Here is a 17,745-nt window from a genome sequence, read left to right as displayed (position 1 = left end):
TTTCTCAAAATCTCAAAGCCCAATGAAATAACACATCCAGGCAAAAATAATCTAACCATTTTGGAGATCAGAAGTTGTTGTGTTGCTTTTTTCCTAAATAAAGCAACAATAAAAACATTTTTATTGGCTGAAAATGCCTTTCTCACTTTTCTTATCCAAACAGATAACTTGAGTCAGGGGGGTAGAAACAAGCAAAATTGTTTTTTTAAAAAAATTTTTTGTTGTTTTGTTTTAAAACCAATTGGAACCTAAACCTTGAGTCCTCAATTAATTGCTTACCCACCCCTTTCCACTGGGATTAAATGGTTGTTTCATGACATACCCCATCCAGAGCAGCAGGGGAGAACTGGGTTTGGGACTTGGCCTACAGGGTCCCAGTAAGATTGAGATGTCTCATACAGAATGCAATGAATCTCACCAGGATCAAATGGCATTCAGTTACTAGCAGATTATAGAGTAAGCCTACAATTTGCATGATGTATCTGAGCTCATGACTTAGCACCCCATGGGGTAAAAGACGTTTGGAAGTTTTCATCTGTCTTGACACAGTAAGACAACCCTTTATGTATTTCCCCAACTCCTGCTGGGTCTAGGTCTCAGAGGCCGGCGTCGTTCATCCTTAACTATAAACTTCCTTTATTTGCAGCCTTCACTTTCACTTTCCTTTACTGGGGGGGAGGAAAGGATATATAGTACACATATATAATGCTATGTGTATATATAAACACGTGTATAAATACATATGGGTAGCCATGCAAACATGTGAACACATGCACATATGCAAATGTAAGTTCTGGAATTTTACTGGCATTCTGGGAACTCCCGGAGAGGAAACGTCCTCCACCAGTTTAGTTCTGAAACTGCTTTGCAATATATTGTCTTAGATCAGGGGATTTTAACGTATTTTTGTGTCCTGGCAATCTGGAAAAGCTGATAGAGCCCTTCTCAGAATTAAGTTTTTAAATGCACAAAATAAAATGCGTAATATTACAAAGGAAAGAAGTTATATTGAAATGCAGTTATCTGTCTTTTAAAAAATGCCTAGAGGCACCAAGAGTTTCAGGGCCTCATAGCTAGCAGCTGGTGGCACAGGCTTGGAGTCAGGAATTTGGACTCAGATGCTTCCAACTGTGTGACTCTGGGCAAGTCACTTAAGCTCTGTTTGCCTCAGTTTCCTCTACTTTCCAATGGGGATAATAACAGCAGCGACCTTGCAGGGTTGTTGTGAAGAGCCAATGAGATAATAATTTCAAAAGAACGTAGTGTCTGGAACATAGTAGGCTCCACATAAATACTTATTTCCTCCCTTCTCTCTGTCAGAGTCAGTATATGTCCAAGAACGCAGTTCTGCTTTCTCTCTCCATCCATTCCATTCGAAAGTACAACACATTTCTGGAGTGAACCAAAGCATTTCAAATCTTAGTAGGGAACTATTGTGCTTAACCTCTCCCTCTATTCACAGCCTATGATTATTTCAACATGAATCCTTTTCCTCCTTCCCACTTCATTCCATAGCCACCTCTCAACGTTAGGCTCCATAGTCAACCCCGGAATGTAAAATGTGCATTCCTAGTCACTGATACACACAAGGGATTCCTAATAGCTTTAATAGAAGAGGATCACAGATTTTAGAGATGGAAAGGAGTTTGAGGTCATCTATTCCAACTGCCTTACTTTATTTTTCTTTAATATATAACATTTTATTTTTCCCCAGCTACATGTCAAAACAATTTTTAACATTTGGGTTCTTTTAAGTTTTAAGTTCCAAATTCTATTTCTCCCTCCCTCTTTCCCCTCTCCCTTCCCTAAGATGGCAAATAATCATACATAGGTTGTACATGTGCAATCATGTAAAACATTTCCATATTAGTCATTTTGTACAAGAAGACTAGAATAAAAAAAAAGAAAGTCAAAAATAGCATGCTTCAGTCTGTATTTAGATAATGTCAGTTCTTTTTCTGGAGGCGAATAGGATGCTGGATCCTTAGTCTTTTGGGATTATCTTGGATCGTTGTATTGAGAATAGCTAAGTCATTCACAATTCACCAAACAATATTGCGGTTACTGTGTACAAACATTCTCCTGATTCTCATCACTTCAGTTTGTACCAGTTCATGCAAGTCTTTCCAGGTTTTTCTGAAATCATCCTGCTTGTCATCTCTTACAGCACAATAATATTCCATTACAATCCTATGCCACAACATATTTAGCCATTCCTCAGTTAATGGGCATCCTTTTGATTTCCAGTTCTTAGCCACCACAAAAAGAGCTGCTATAAATATTTTTACAAAGAGGTTTTTTCCCTTTTTTGGATATCTTTGGGATATAGACTGGATCAAAGGGTAGGTACAGTTTTATAGCGCTTTGGGCAGAGTTCCAAACTGCTCTCCAGAATGGTTGGATCAGTTCACAACTCCACCAACAGTGTGTTAGTGTCCCAGTTTTCCCACATCCCTTCAAATATTTATGATTTTTCCTTTTTACTTTATGATCCAATAAGATGATATATATAAAAAGCTTTGCAAACCTAAAACACTATAAAAACTTTGGCTATTAGTTTTAATATTTTCATGTTAAGGAAACTGAGACCAAGAGGTTGATTTATCCAAGGTTACACAGGTAGAAAGAAAGAGAGATAAGACCATCAATTTAGAACTGCAAACTTAGAGATCACCCAGTCCAATCCTCTCATTTTACATATGAGGAAACTGAGGCCTAGAGAGACTTTCTGACATTCCGAAGTCCCATAGGGAAGAAGCTGTCAAGGCAGAATTTGAATCCAAATCCTCTAGCCTTCAGAGCTAGAACTCTTACCACTCTTCCACATTGTCTCCCAATTTGTACATAGACATTCAAAAAATCTATCATCTGGCCTCATAAGCCCATGTAGAGAATTCAAGCAAGTCTTGAAGAATGAGGAAGGATTCTAAATCTGGAACTGAAAGGACTATCAGAGTCCAACTCCTCATTTTAAACAGAGGAGGAGAGTTAAGCCCAATAAAATTAAGGGATGTTGTTCAAAGTCACAAAGATGCCAAGTCTCAGAGCTGGTATTTGAGCAGGAGTCCTCTGACTTACAAGTTAGTGATCTCTCCTTTCTACCATATTGTTGGTCTAAGCAAAGATATTGGGAAATAGGTATATGTGTGTGTGTATTGTGTGTATGTGTGTGCGTCTGTGTGTGAGAGAGGGAGCAAGAGACAGCGTCATAGACCAAGAGCTGGGAGGCACTTCTAATCCAACACCCTCATCTTTATAAAAAAGGCAATTAAAGATCCAGGTAGACTGAGTGATTTCCTCAAAGTTAATAACAAGAATCAGCATATATAAAGTGCTTTAAGATTTGCAAAAAAACATTTTATAGAAACATGTAGCAAGGTCAGAATTAGAACCCAGAACCTGTGACTCCAAATGTATTCATTGCTTTCACAGTCATTAATAGGGTTGAGTAACTGAGGCTTGGAGACACCAAAAATTAGAGGCACAAAAATTTGGCAGATGCTCCTTCAGCAGCTGAGACATCTCTACAAAACCTAATTCACCATCCCAACACTATTATATGTATTATTTTCAAATCATTAATTAGAAAGCTAATTTGTGGCCCATTTTCTCATGCTGCTTGTCTGGGCAACAAAATATTTATAGCTTTCCCCTTTGCCTTTGCAACACTCTGACTCTTAATAAAAAATGAAATTTATAAGATCACAAATCTAGACCTGTAAGGAATCTTGGGCCAATTCTTCTTAAACTATGGGTTGTTATCCCATCTGGGGTTGAGAAAAATTTGGCAACAGTAAAGGATTTCTGAATACGTAGTCACCAAAAATTAATTAAAAATCAAACGCATAGTGAATTTGAGGTGTTCCTGGCAGCGTTTGCCCATATTACATAGTGAAACTGAACTTCAGCCTTGGTTCTGAACACAAAGCATGCGCACTTTGCTCTGTGCAGGCCCTCAGGCCATATAACACCAATGAATGCTGGAGAAAAGGGGAAAGGGTTTGTGAACAGGAAAAGTTTAAGAAATTAGGCTACTGAATCCAAAGCTCTTATTTTATAGATAAGGGAACTGAGGTACATGGAAATTAAGTGTCTTGCCTATCATCTCACATGAAGCATAGACTCCAAGGTGGGATTTGAACCCAGGTTCTCTGACTCCAGAGACAATGTTCTTAATACTGTATTTTGCTGGCTTCCCCTAAGTCCTAATGTAGCGCTATATTCTGTCAACTCCAGTTTGCTCTTTTTAAAAAAGGATTTGAGGCATAAATATAATTACCCACATTTATGAAACTCTTTACCATTACAATTGTCTTACAGTTACAATGTCATTATAAATACTATGATTTACAATGGTAGGATGAAAAAAATGGAGAGGAGCATGAATTAGCAATCATTTAATAGTATCCCTCATGATATGAATGAGGATACATTTGCTGGATTGAAGAGTCCTGGGATATAATAATATAAATACTCCAGCTGGGGAAACTGAGGCTCAGAAAGTCTAAATGACTCAGCCTTGGTCTCATCTGGTGAAGTATTAGAAGCAATACTTGAACTCCACAATGGGATCTTAAAATTACAAATCCTTCCAAGCCTCCATAACTGCTTGCCTAAGTCAGAAGTGCACCCCAAACTGGTGACCCTGTTCACATCGTTCCATTCTCTCCTAACACATCTTGTCACTGCAGGAAAAGCAGAGGTGAATTCTTACTGTGAATTTCTCTGAGGTTGGTGAAACTGACCACCCCAAGTCACTGGGAACTAAGTACGAACCCAAATTATTAGGAAATTAGTGAGATGAGACCATCAAGATCAAGGCCTTCAATAAATCAAGATGCTTCCAGTAGAAAGGTCAATGACTAGGTACAAATAAGCCTTAGTATTGAATACAGATCAAATGAACTCCAAGTATTTTAAATGAGATCATATGGAAACTGATCATGACCCAAATCTGCAGAATACTATGTCTTCTAGATTCACTTAACAATCAGTTAATAAGCATTGATTAAGTAGCTACTGTATGCCAGGCACTTCATTAGGTACAAGTGATACAAAGAAAAAAAATGAAACAATACCTACTCTCAAAGAACTTACATTTTATTGGGAAGAACAACATATATACAAATAAGTTGACACAAAATGTATACAAAGCATATACAAAGTAAACACAGAGTCATTTCAAGTAGTTGGGAAGTGGAGAGGAAAAGATCAAGAAAGCACTACTTCACATTAGGCATCACTTTTTCAATGTGTGGCTTAAGCATACAGCTAAAGTACCAGAAATCCCAAGAACGCTAATCATGACATCATGAGATTAAGAAGATTTTATAGGGGGAGAAACTCAGAGGTATAGAAACTTATTTAAGGTGATTGTCAACAGTAGCTGGTAGGTTATGAGTATCTGCTGTGAATAAAATATTGCAGGATGTGAAAAATGTTGCCCATCCTTTAAAAGCTTTCTGTGGAGGAGAGGAGATGGGCAATATAAATATATGAAGCAGTGTATAGTGTCAAATTGATGTCCCTCAAGGCAGCTAGGTGGTATATAATGCATAGAGAGCTGGAAAGACCTGAGTTCAAATCCAGCCTCGGATGCTTACAAGGTGAGTGATACTGGGCAAGTCATTTAGTCTCTGTTTGCCTCAGTTTCCTCAACTATAAAATGGATATAATAACAGCACCTACCTCCCAGGGTTACATGAGACTTAATATTTGTAAAGTGCTTAGCACAGTTCTTGGCACACAGTAGGCTCTATATGAATGCTTAATCTTTCTCCCCCTTCCCATTCTGTCCCTTGGCATTACAGGAGTACAGAAAAGTAGGAAGAATGTTGGGCAGAGTCGTCCAAGGACCTGAGTTCAAATCCCTAGGGAGGTAGCCAAATACAGTGAAAAGTCCCTGTTCAGATTCCAGCTCCTCCACTTATTATGTGAGTGACCTTGGACAAGTCACCTCTCTAGGCTTTGATTCCCTCAACTGGAAGTTGAAAGCGTTAGGCTGGATGGCTTCTGAGATTCCTTCCAGCTCTAAATCAACAATCCTCTGATCACTTCTGACTGGGTTGACCTGGAAGGGCTTCTCAAGTGGGCTGGGATTGGAGTTGAGCCCAGTGGAAATGGTGGGGGTTTCAAAAGGCAGAGACAAAGAAGAACATCCCAAGCCAAGTAGCAAGATAGTATTAGGCCTGAGGGTCAATGTGGACTGAGCAGAGTTTGTTGGGTGGGATATATGACTGGAGAAGTAGTTTGGGGCCAGACTATTGAGGACTAGAATGCCAGCCTGAGATATCAATAGCAAAGATGCAAATAAGAACGAGTTCAGCCACTCAAAACCTACCATCATGGCAACGATGGGAAGAGAAATGGATTTGGACTCCAAAGAACTGGATTTAGAATCCTGACTTTATCATTCACTACTTGTGGGATATTAGGCAAGTCACTTAATGTCTCTGGGCCTTAGCTTCCTCAGTGAAATCTTTCTCAGGAAAGAGACTATTGGAGTTTTGCCTTTGGATTCCCAGCACCCAGCACAGCGACAGGAACACAGAAGATGCTTAATAAATGCTTGCAGATTAACCGATTCATAGAATGAAGGGACAACTAGGTGGCCCAGTGGATAGAGTCTGAGACCTGGAGTCAGGAAGGCTCATATTCCTGAGTTTAAATCTGACCTCAGACACTTATTAGCTGTGTGACCCTGGGTAAGTCACTGAACCCTGTTTGCCTCAGTTTCTTCATGTGTAAAATGAGCTGGAGAAAGGAATGGCAAATCACTCCAGTATCTTTGCCAAGAAAATCCAAAATGGGGTCACAGAGTCAGATCTGACTGAAACATCAGCAACAAAAAATGAGAGGGTGAGACTAAATTACCTCTACCGGCTCTTATAGATCTAATTCTTTGTGTGTGTGTGTATGTGTGTGTTTGCTAGATCACACTCAGAAATGTGTTACCTTTCTATATTGTGTTACTTCAGTCTCATTGTCAATGGACAAAATACATGATGTCATGATCAGGGTTGACTCCCTTGGTCTTTGTTTCAAATCCTAGTGTATCACATTTATAATGGGCATCATATTGCTGGCCTTCTCAATGGAGGGGAGAGGTGCTAGAAGCAGCGAGAGAATCTGAAACTCAGAATGTTTCAAAATGAATGTTAAAAATCAATAAATTGACTGTAAATGAATGAACAAATGGGTAAATAAAGCAAACACCTAATCCATTCAGCAATCCCTCGAGATAGAGATTTTTTTCCTTCAAAGATCCCTTTGGTAGTCTGGGGAAACCTACTACCATTTTCTTTTTTTTTAAATGCAAATATTTTTAAATGCATAAAATAAAATCTATAGGATTGCAAAGGAAACCAATCATATTGAAATACACAATCATCAAAAAAATTGTTTTGAATTCATAGGCCCCAAGCAAAGAAACCCTGCACTAAGATTTCTAGGCATGCCTGGTACTCAGAAACCATATCTCCTGAAAACAGAGTTTATAATGGTCATCTGAATGAAAAAGTTTTGTGTTCAAACAACCTATAAGCACATAGAGCCAAGCACATAGAGCCTACTGTCCTCTGGGCACGCTGAATTAATGTATATATTCATCCTTCATTCTCCAAAACATTAAAATGATAGGATCTAAATTATGGGTCTTGAATTAAAGTAATAGGATCACAGATCTGGAGCTGTTCTATGGTGCCTTCAGATTTCTAATTATTCCAAGATTGAATTCACACCTACATATAAAATACAGGTTTTACATATGAGGAAACTGAGACCCTGAGACAGTAAATGACGTGGCCAGGGTCACCCAAAGTCAGGATTCAAACCTAGGTTCTCTGGTTCCAAATCCAAAACTCCTTTGTCCATACCACTCTGCCAACCTGGTTTTCTATTTCCATACTTTCAGAGCACAACATGGCATCCAGGAGGTGCCAGAGGAGATGAGCACCTCCCATCACCTTCTGTTTTTTCCTTCACAGTAGCCAAATGAGTACTCTCTCCTCTCCCCCAGAATTCTGCCTTGCAGGAAGGTGGGGGAGATGGGGACCAATGGAAACCTTTTAAAAAAAAAAGACAAGTCTCCTAAATATGTCTTTTTTGTGTCCCTACAACAAGATCATCATGGAGCTAATAAGTATCTTAGGTGAGATTTCAACCCATAGCTTCATGATGCTAAGTTCAGAGCTCTATCTACTCTGACACACTGCCTCCAGGGAAATTTTTGTAAAAGTGAGTAACTAAGGACCTAATTGATTATGTTAACCAAAAGCATGTTTCTTAATAAACAGGATGAGAGCAATCGAAATAATAAGTTATTCCACAAAGGTAGTTTTTGAAAAATCTGGAATCTGACTAAAACTTTGCTTTGCTTCTCACTCTCCCCCACCCAGGCACATAACAAAGCAGTTCTTAACCCACAAAAAAGTTCTACCAATAATGCAAAGGAATACAGCTCCAAGAAAAATACTCCCCCATTTTAATCATGGCTATTATTTTTGTAAAATGAAAATGGCTAAGATCATTGTAATCTATTTTAAGATTTTTGTGGGTTGGTGGGATTATTTTTTTCTTGGCTCAGAGCTCCCCACATTACCAGCCAAATGTTTATGGGTTTTGCTATGTGCCATTTCAAATCCTAACAACAACAAAAAAAGTACTTTGTACACATAAAGCAAATTCCACTTTCTTTTTCTAACAGCTCCAGATGAGGATCCATACTTTCAAGAGGTCTAGAGAGTACTTGTTTTGAAAACCATGGATTGTCAAACAAATATATTTTCTTCTTAGAAATCTGATACCTGCATGTGCATGCGTATGCACATAGACACATAAAAACAACACCTATATCCTTGTGATTATGTTTCACCTGGGTACATACATAATAACAAATACTGACTTGCACCTAGTGATTCAAAGTCCTTTCCATAACATTACTTGAGCCTCACAACAATCCTTCGAGGTAGGTGCTATTATCATGCTCATTTTTCAGGTGAGAAAAACTGGAGCTCAGAAGGGGAAAATGACCAGAATCGCTGAAATATTAAGTTTCAGAAGTGGTATTAGAACCTGAGTCTTCTTGACTCGCTGTCTGGCATTCCATTCACTATTTCTCCTTCCCTCTTTTGAAGATGTATAAGGAAGCCTCATTTAAGACCACAGATGCAAAAACACACGTCAACCTAGAGAGAGACAGTACTCCCTGCTTAAGATATCTGGTTACCCAGATACCCACAGGCTTACTTGTATTGGGAAACAGGAAAACAAGAAGCCATTTATAGCAACAACAACAAAACGGAGCCTAATTGTGGTCCTATGGCCAAAGTGATTAAGGATCTACAAGAGAATGCCCAATTTGAGCCTCCTTTTAGAAATGACTAATATTTAACTGACTTCCAGAACTTAGCTTTTCTCTTAACTATGATTTGAGATGAGTTTGAACAGAGCCACCCAGGAAAGGAAGGGTTCACCTTAATATCCCTGCCCAAATATCCATAATCCATGCCCTTTCTCTACACATGTAGGAAAGAGAAGGCTGGCCAGGAAAATTGCATTGAATTCTGTTTGTGTTTATTTATAAAGAAAGGGGTAAAAAAAAAATCAGTCTCAGAGGCCAATGTAATAAGATGCTGTAGCTTTTATGAAAGAGGTGAAATAATTTTAAACACAGACACACAATGAGTTTATTTATTTAGAAACTTGTTAAATAGAGTCTGGGAATTCAAATATTCAATGTTGACATTGTACAGAACTGGCTGGAAGCCAGAAGCCCAGTCTCTAGAGGGACCCATTGGACAAGGAATCCAGGATTTTGTCTCCTCCCACTTGAGTCTAAATAGGTAAAAGTCATTAGTTATACCCACAGCAATATCTGAATCTCAGTCAAATTAGCAGGCCTAGCCAGGGAAACTTCAAAGGCAAGTAAGTGTGTTTAGCTTTTTAGTCCTGAAGCTGTGGCAATATGTCACACTTTTGAAAGAGTTTTGTAAACAGTTCCTTCCCTTTGTAGAAACATTTCTTAAGTTTCTTGTAGGCCCTGTAAGCAATGTTAATTAACAAGGATTACATTTTTCATTGGAGGAGGGGGAGAATGCCAATCTGTGTTTGCAAACTATGCAGTGAGCTTGAAGGGAGGGAAGAGGAGGGGGGAGAGTATTTTTCTCCCTCAAGTTCTCTGTGCTTTATTTATTTGTTTCCTCCTCTTTCCCTCCCCCCCACCACAGACAAACACACACACACACACACACACGCACACACGCACACACTTGTTCTCACTACACAGCCAAGTTTCTTTAGGAATTCACTGATGGAAGCAGGGGGAAGACCAGAAGAGTAGGACAGGGTAGGACTTAATTTTAGCAATTGCATCCTTCTAAGTGGTGGGGGAAGGGAAGGTTTCTATTTAGTCCATCTTAAAGAGCATGCTCACGTGAGAGCACTGAGAAAGCTTGAGTGCCTAATGCATACACACATACACACACACACACACACACACACACACACACACACACACAAAATGTGGTGAGCAGAAGCAAACTCCAGCTATTTGGAGTAGTCAAATGGTTAATCCACAGCTCAGTGAAAATGTGCTTGGCATCTTCATAATAGGATTGTCCCATGGACCACCCTCACCACTACCCCCCACCTCTGAGTACTAGCTTCCTTCAGGGTCTGCCTGCGTTGCAAGGGAGGCATCTAAGGGCCAAGGCAAGGAAGGGTCTGTGTGCCCAGAGATAGAGGAATGGCACAGAGCAGGCATACAGCCCAGGGGAAGAGCTGTCCAGACACCATAGCACTTCTCAGGATGGAAGAGGATGGAATTATTTTCTTTCTCAAGCTGTTTGGGGCCAAGGGCTTCCTGCCTGCAGGACCATGTCAGTGGCTATAGAGCTGAAGGCCTGAATCACCACCAGTGTCCCCTTCTGCCTTTAAGGCCCCTTTCCTGAGTTCCAAAAATCACCCGCCACATCACCACCATACCACTACCATTCTTCGTCCCACTTGGGACCACCATAAATCCTGGGAGAATAGAGGGATGGAGTTGTGAGGGCCTATCCTATCTTCAAGGAAAGAAGGAGGAGAAAAGGTCCCAATCCTTGGGAAGATATCATTAGAAACTCTGAATCCTTGGGAAACTGGAATAAAAGGCAGTGTATGGGAAGACACCCAAAGCATTTCCCGTGGTTCCCCTCAATGCACTCAAATGGAGATGTCATGGGGAGGGAAATTGGCCTGACCCAGGAGAGAAGCCATCATTCCCCTCTCTTCCCACCCCCAAGAATGGAGGCAGTGAGCCCTAGATATCTGCATCTCCTGGCCCTTCCATTCCAGACCCTGTAGTAACCTTGGCTAACTTGATATTGCCTTCTGAAAACCCTCTAGGGGGGCAAACTATTCAGAAAGAAAAGACTTATAAATCAGTCTCCTCAACCTTATTAGAAAGTTTCCCTGGGGGAAAAAAAAACTTTTTATATACACATATGTATATGTGCATGTATATATTATATATAACACACATATTATACACACATATGTTTATTGTATATGTGCAATTCATATTGCAATAGGCCCCTTCACGGTGAATGTATTTTGGTTCTCAGTATCAAGAGCATTAAGGTGAAGGGAGTGGGGAAAGCTATCAAGCTCTGGAGAGTCTGTTTCCTATAGAAGCTGAAAAACAAACACATTCTCATTCTCTCTCTCTCTCTCTCTCTCTCTCTCTCTCTCTCTCTCTCTCTCTCACACACACACACACACACACACACACACACACACACACACAGCTGTCCAGAGAAGGGTGAGAATTTATATCCCCAACAAATGAACATATAAGAAAAAAAAAAACCCAGGGCCTTCCTGCCTTCTCCCGTTTCCAGCTAATGAACCATCTCTCTGCCCGATGTCTGTGTGTGTGTGTGTGTGTGTGTGTGTGTGTGTGTGTGTGTGTGTGTGTCTGGGGTGGGGGGGAGAAGTGAAACGCTTTATTAACCTTTCCCTAAACTCAGAGACTTTTTTTGGCTAAATGCACACACACACACACATATACACACACAAATGTTGCAGGAGACTATTTACAGCAAGTGCCAAATGCAATAAAGAAGCACTAAGCCCCGGGTAATGGTAAAGAAATGGCAAATAAACAGCCTTCCTAGAAGGGGGACTCTCCACCCGGACAGGGCCAGCGCTCCCCTCTTTGAAAAACAAATTCCAGGACAGAGTCTTAAACAGGCAAATAAACTTGGCAGCTCTGTTTTTCAATCAGGGGCTTTTAAGGACTAGAGGAAGGCAAATTCTAGGCTCTGGGAAAAGGGGGGGAAACCCTGCTGAAACCTGGGCGCGTGTTATTTTATTATCTCAGATGTTGAGGATGGGAGCGGGGGAAACTTTAGAGAGTTCGGGACCTACCTTGACTACTAGACTGCCTGTTTTAAAAAAAAAACAAAACGATAAAGTGTAAAAGTAACAAGTGCCCCCCCAGGTGTGTCCTGCTAATCTGATCGCCTTCTGTCTCTTTACGAGGCTACTGGGTGGGGGGTGAGTGGGGGGACGCCCTAAAAACTCCATGTAGATTGTTCTACAGACTGTTCATTGCTGAGATGGAGATCCTGAGGAGTGTCACTGTAGCCAAATTAAGAAGGGGTTGCTTTGGGCTTTTTTTCTTAGGTATATAGGTGGAAGGAGCTCTAGAAACTTCGGTCATACCCGGCCCCAACCCCTTCCTTTTGCTCGGCTGAAAGAATTCTCTCCCATTGGCATTTCTAGGTCGATACAGGTGCCCACCCCCACCCCTAATTGTTTAGAAACTTGGGATCCGGCTGAAATACCTGTCTTGCTCAGAGGCACTAGAATGGGACTCTAGGAGCTGCGGCATCCTTCCCTAGTATGACATTTCTTTTTCTTTTCTCCAGTGTTACGTGCCAAGTGTTTAGGCTGTGCCTTCAAGATAGTCAGGAGTCTTGAGATCTCCTTTACTTATTTTCAAACTAAGATTTAAAATCCCCCTAAACAAATTCCACGTGGCTTTGTTTATGCTATTGTATTTTGGATAATCTTGTCTAAAAAAAAAAAAAATCAAGCCCTCCAGTTAGTACCTGAGTGGTTTTTTCTTTCTGAGGAAAAGGAAGATCAGCGCGTTCTCGGAATTATGTCTTCTGACTAACAAGAACTCGGCTGAGTCCGGGTAACTTCAGATAAAGCAGCAGACTTAGTGAGTGTTCGACAACTAGTAAATTTCACCCTTGCTGAGAGCAGTTCTATCGAGGGCAAAATGTTGTATTTTGATGTGATTTGTTTCCAGTACAACTTTAAAAACAAACAAAAAAAGACCGGGAGGAGAGGTGGTTCTATTCTATTGGACAGAATAAATTGCCTTATTCTCTTTTTTTTTTCTGAACGAAGCAAAAGAAAGTGAGGGGGTGGGGGGAACGCCCGGTTTGACATATTAGCTACAAAGTTTTCTTGTTAGAAGGATTGAATTTCAGGGGTCTCCTCGACTTAGCCATGAAGCTGACACGCTATTGAAGGCAAAGGAAATGGTGTTTCAAAATACAAAAATCCGAGGTTTTAATATGATTTCCTTTATTATCCAGATTGTAACTGAAGGATTATAGGATGCAGTGGCGCATCTGTCTAGGAAAGACGGCGGGAGAAAGCAGTCACAACGAAAGAGGAGAAATGAAATCCAGAAACAAAGTTTCTAGATGTTGGGATCCAGTTAAAAAGAAATCAACAGCAATACCTTTGGCCACAGTAAATAAAACAAATGATCTAGCACCGGATGCCATGCAATTATTATCAGATCACAAAGAATTCTCTGTACATTTATTTATGCTTTATGGGTGCTAGGTTGTGTCTGGGGAAGAAAAACACTCAGCATTGACTCGGATCTTGTACATACAGTTAAATACAAATCGTTTTTGAAGTTTCGAAGAAAATTTAAGGAAATAAAAATAGGTCGGCTTTGCCTTCTCCCTTTCATTTCTGAGCAAACTAAGTAATAAGACAAGAAGTTAAGTTTCCTCTTTTATCCAGCACAACTTAGAAAGCTTTCATCTGCCATCTTCCCCAATGCTTTCATTGTGGATTGAAGGCTGCACGCCTGAAAGTATATGTGAATGTGAATCTGTATTCATGTGTAGGTCTGTGTATGTGTCTAGATGCGTGTGTATATACTTGTGTGTGTGTGTATTTCAGACGAAAATCAAGCCATCAACCGCATTTGAAAGCACACAATAAAGGCAGGAAGAAGCGAATTTTGACACTGTCGCAGCTAAATGAAATGAACGGTATCCAAAGGAGAAACAGATGGACGGATTACCGAAATAACCTCAGTCTTTATATCGGTCTCTAAGACCCAGGCGAGAAGAAATTTATGCGTGAGTGTGAGTCTGCCTGTGTGAGCAGGCTGCGTGTAGGAGCCAAACTGTACCAACTCCTGGAAAGGCGCCTGGAAATGACAACACTGAGACCGACTTGAGAGAGGGGTTCCCGAAGCCTGAGGAAGAGGAGGGTGAGAGCAGAACCTGCCTGGGAGCTGGTTGGCTCAGGGACGCTGGACTCCGTCTGCCTGGCTCCCTCCCTCCCTGTAGCTCCTGAACCCCAGGAGGTGAGGGAGGCGGACCACAGTGTGACTATGGGGAAGGGGGTGTTTAAAGCTCCTAGTCTATGGAAGGATCAGGAGGTGTTGGGAGGAGGAGAGAGGAAAAGAGGGAAGGAAGGAAAGAGGGGACAGGGGAAGAGCTCTGAAAAGCATTTGGCATTTTCCTTATTACTGGGATTTGTTTTTTTTTAGTGTATAGATGAATGAAGTATTAAGAGCCCCATTGCCAAAGGTGCTTAGCAAATTGTGTATGTGTGTAAACAGTATGGAAGTCTAGGAATATACATGCGTATCTTCCAAATGATACAAAATTCAGTTCCAAAGTACCGTGAATTGGATTTAACTAAAAATAAAAATTAGATCTCTTTTCAAAATGCTGTTTTCTCAACAGTAATTCTGGGTTACGGGTCACACTGACAGAGCAGAGTTTGCTCAGGCAATTTTCTGACCAGTTCACCTCACTCTTCTCCTCCCCCCTGGGGGGGAGGGTGTTGAATATTTTAGGAAGGAATCTCTGTATACCAAAGCTGGTACATGTGGGTGAGAGTTCACATACCCTCGGATAAGTAACTCTCCAACAGAACTGCTCCCCTCCCTCTCCCTAGCCCTGCCAACTTAATGGGGGGGGGGGGTGCAGGAGCGAGGCTTCGGATCCCCCCCTTACATACACGTACACCCCAGCCCTGCTCTGCGCTCCTTTTCCCCAGCGCTCAGTGCCAATGTCTCCTCCGCGGTCCCTAGTGACCCAAGCCTGAGACGTAGTGCAGCCGCCTTCACCCTTAGGACAGACATCCCGGGCGACTACACAGGTCCGCGTGCTCCCCCTCGGGCCCTGGGCCCGCGAGCGGTTGGTTTTGCAAGCTGCCACGCTTTCTCCCTTCCTACCCATGCCCTTCTCGGCTTGTCTTCACTACCTCCACCCCGCGCTCCCCGAGTCCGCCGCCGCCTCCTTCTTTCCCACCTGCCCTCGGTTCAGGGGATGCTCGGCAGAGCTACTGCCCTTCAGCCCCGCCAGACGCGGCCGCGCGTCTCTGCCTCCAGCCAGCCGGCCTGCCTGCCTGTCTGCCTGCCCTCGGCTCTGGCCGCCGCCGTCTCCCTCCTTTCCCTTCTCGCCTGTGAGCCTCTGAGAAGAGAGCCGACAGCGCCCACTATAGCGACCGCGGCTCCTCGCAGCCTCCCCAGCCTTGCTTAACTTCCAAAGGCAGCCCTGGAACTTTTCTCAAGTCGGGCTCCGAGGCCACCGCCTCCGGCCGCTACCTTCCACAGTGGGGTCACCGTCTACCGTGCCGTTCTGCCCTTCTCTCGCACCCCAAACCCCAGAAACAAACGCAGTCCTTACAAGTCTTAGTTCCACCTCGGCTTTCCCCACCGCCTGCCACCCCCCTCCCCGCCCCCACCCCCTCCCCATGTTTCCCCTCCTCCTCTCAGACCCTGGTCTAGCTGGTTGGCCGAAGGCATCTCTTCTCCGCCTGAGGGGAGGGGGGAGGTAAAGCTTTCTCTCTCTCTCTCTCTCTCTCTCTCTCTCTCTCTCTCTCTCTCTCTCTCTCTCTCTCTCTCTCTCCCTCTCCCTCTCCCTTTCTTCTCCCTCCCCTCCTCTGCCTTGTCATAGTTCTTCTCCCTTTTCCCCCCACCCCCCACTCCCCTCCTCCACCCCCCCCATCCCCAAGCTGATGCAGCTGCCCTACTCTAAGGGATGAGGGCCGGCTGCGTTTGCTCCCTTGCCCACCCCAGTCATCAGGGATACGCGGGGCAGAATAAGAGGCTGGGGCAGGTTGCTGCAGCTGAAGCTGGGGGGTCGGTGCCCCCCACCCAGCCTCCCGTGTCTGGGGGCAGCTCCAGATACCCGGCACACTCGACATATGCAAGATGGCAGAGGAGGGTGAAAAGCCAATAGAAAAGCGATATTGCACCTACTTGTGGCCAGTTTCCTTGCCCTGCCTTTGGATCTCATGTTGTGCCCAGTCCTGCAGCCGCTGGTGTGGTTGGGGGGTGCTTTTTTTCTTGGATCTTTTCCTCCTTTTTCAATATCTCTCTCTCTTTCTCTGTCTCTCTTTCTCTGTCTCTCTCTCTCTCTGTCTCTGTCCTCTCTCTCTCTCACACACACACACACACACACTCACTCGATGTCTTTCTTTCACTCTCTCTCTCTCTCCCTCTTCTTCTCTCCCTCTCTCTCTCTCCTTCTCTCCCTTTCTCTCAATCCACACTCGCTATCTCTCCAGCATTGTCAGTTTGGACAGACACCTTCGCACATGCGCGCTAGACGCCCCTCCAACATCTCAGCGCCGCCAAAAAAAGTTTGGAGCGATTTATCACTTTGATTTGGAGATCTTGTCAGATGGCAATCGGGGAGGAGGCGGAGAAAGGGGGACGCGGGGCGGGCGACCGGGGGGGGGGGGGGCGGGGGAGAGTCAGCGGGGGAGAGGGGAGCAGATACCTCGCCCAAGGGTGGGGGGGCGAAGGAAGAGGGGGGAGTGGAGAGCCCTGGCTGCAGAGTTCAAGTTGGAAACCTTAAGAAGCTTCTGGGTTCCTGTTATTTTTGATATTGTCAGCCTCGTCCCTCCATCGCCTATGGAAAAGGTTTCACACCGACCCGGGGGGAAGAGAGCAGGACAAGGGAAGGGTTTGGTTTTGTTTTTTCTTTCCCGAACTGCCGAGCTGGGAGACGGGATGGACACTCCAAGAGGGACCGGAGAGAAGCAGCGATGCGTCCTCAGACCAAGAAATCAGCCGACTGCTGCTGCTGCTGCTGCGACCGCCGCTGCTGCTCCCGCTCCGAGTGGGGCGCGGAATCAATGACTCCTTCCTTCTGGATTTTTAATCTAATATTAATGGCGCTGTCATCTGGGCCCCATTTCCATAGTTCATCTCGGCACACACACCCCCAACCTGTCCCCCTGGTTGTGGTGCTTGGTCCCCTGGATCTGCGTCTTTCTCGCTGGGAACAGGCTGCCTGCCCCAGCGCTTGACAGGGCAAATAGCTCGTGCCTGGCCAGAGAGGTCCGGTTTCACCTTTCCTATCTCTCCCTTAACGCCCCCACCCCCACCTCCACCTCCCCCCCCCCCCCACTTCCTCACTCCGGCCCCTCTGCTGGAGATCAGCCTGGCCTGCCTTCCTTTATCACACACACTCAGATGCACAG

At 43.5% G+C, this 17,745-nt stretch overlaps 1 protein-coding gene and 1 long non-coding RNA gene across 6 annotated transcripts in view; one reads left to right on the top strand and one right to left on the bottom strand.

Annotated features, from left to right (window-relative positions):
* The window catches only part of MECOM (MDS1 and EVI1 complex locus), a 683,063-nt gene extending 666,092 nt beyond the window's left edge, over window positions 1-16,971 (bottom strand). For 3 of the 5 annotated variants that reach the window (XM_072618530.1, XM_072618533.1, XM_072618531.1), the window contains exon 1: window positions 16,517-16,968. In XM_072618530.1, coding sequence (XP_072474631.1) covers window positions 16,517-16,553 — 37 coding nt within the window. In that variant the 5' untranslated portion in view covers window positions 16,554-16,968. Of the gene's footprint in view, window positions 1-16,516 lie in introns of all 5 variants that reach the window. The other 2 variants (XM_072618536.1, XM_072618534.1) reach the window with 2 other exon arrangements.
* LOC140510152 (uncharacterized) lies at window positions 12,250-14,963 on the top strand. The gene is made up of 2 exons (XR_011969119.1): window positions 12,250-13,210; window positions 13,593-14,963. It is a non-coding gene; the product is annotated as an uncharacterized lncRNA (long non-coding RNA).
* Window positions 16,972-17,745: the final 774 nt, after the last annotated feature.

The sequence above is a fragment of the Notamacropus eugenii genome, chromosome 6 (assembly GCF_028372415.1).
Source record: "Notamacropus eugenii isolate mMacEug1 chromosome 6, mMacEug1.pri_v2, whole genome shotgun sequence".
Lineage (NCBI taxonomy): Eukaryota > Metazoa > Chordata > Mammalia > Diprotodontia > Macropodidae > Notamacropus > Notamacropus eugenii.
Note: the sequence above shows the minus strand (reverse complement) of the source record. Positions and strands in the feature narration are given on the sequence as shown.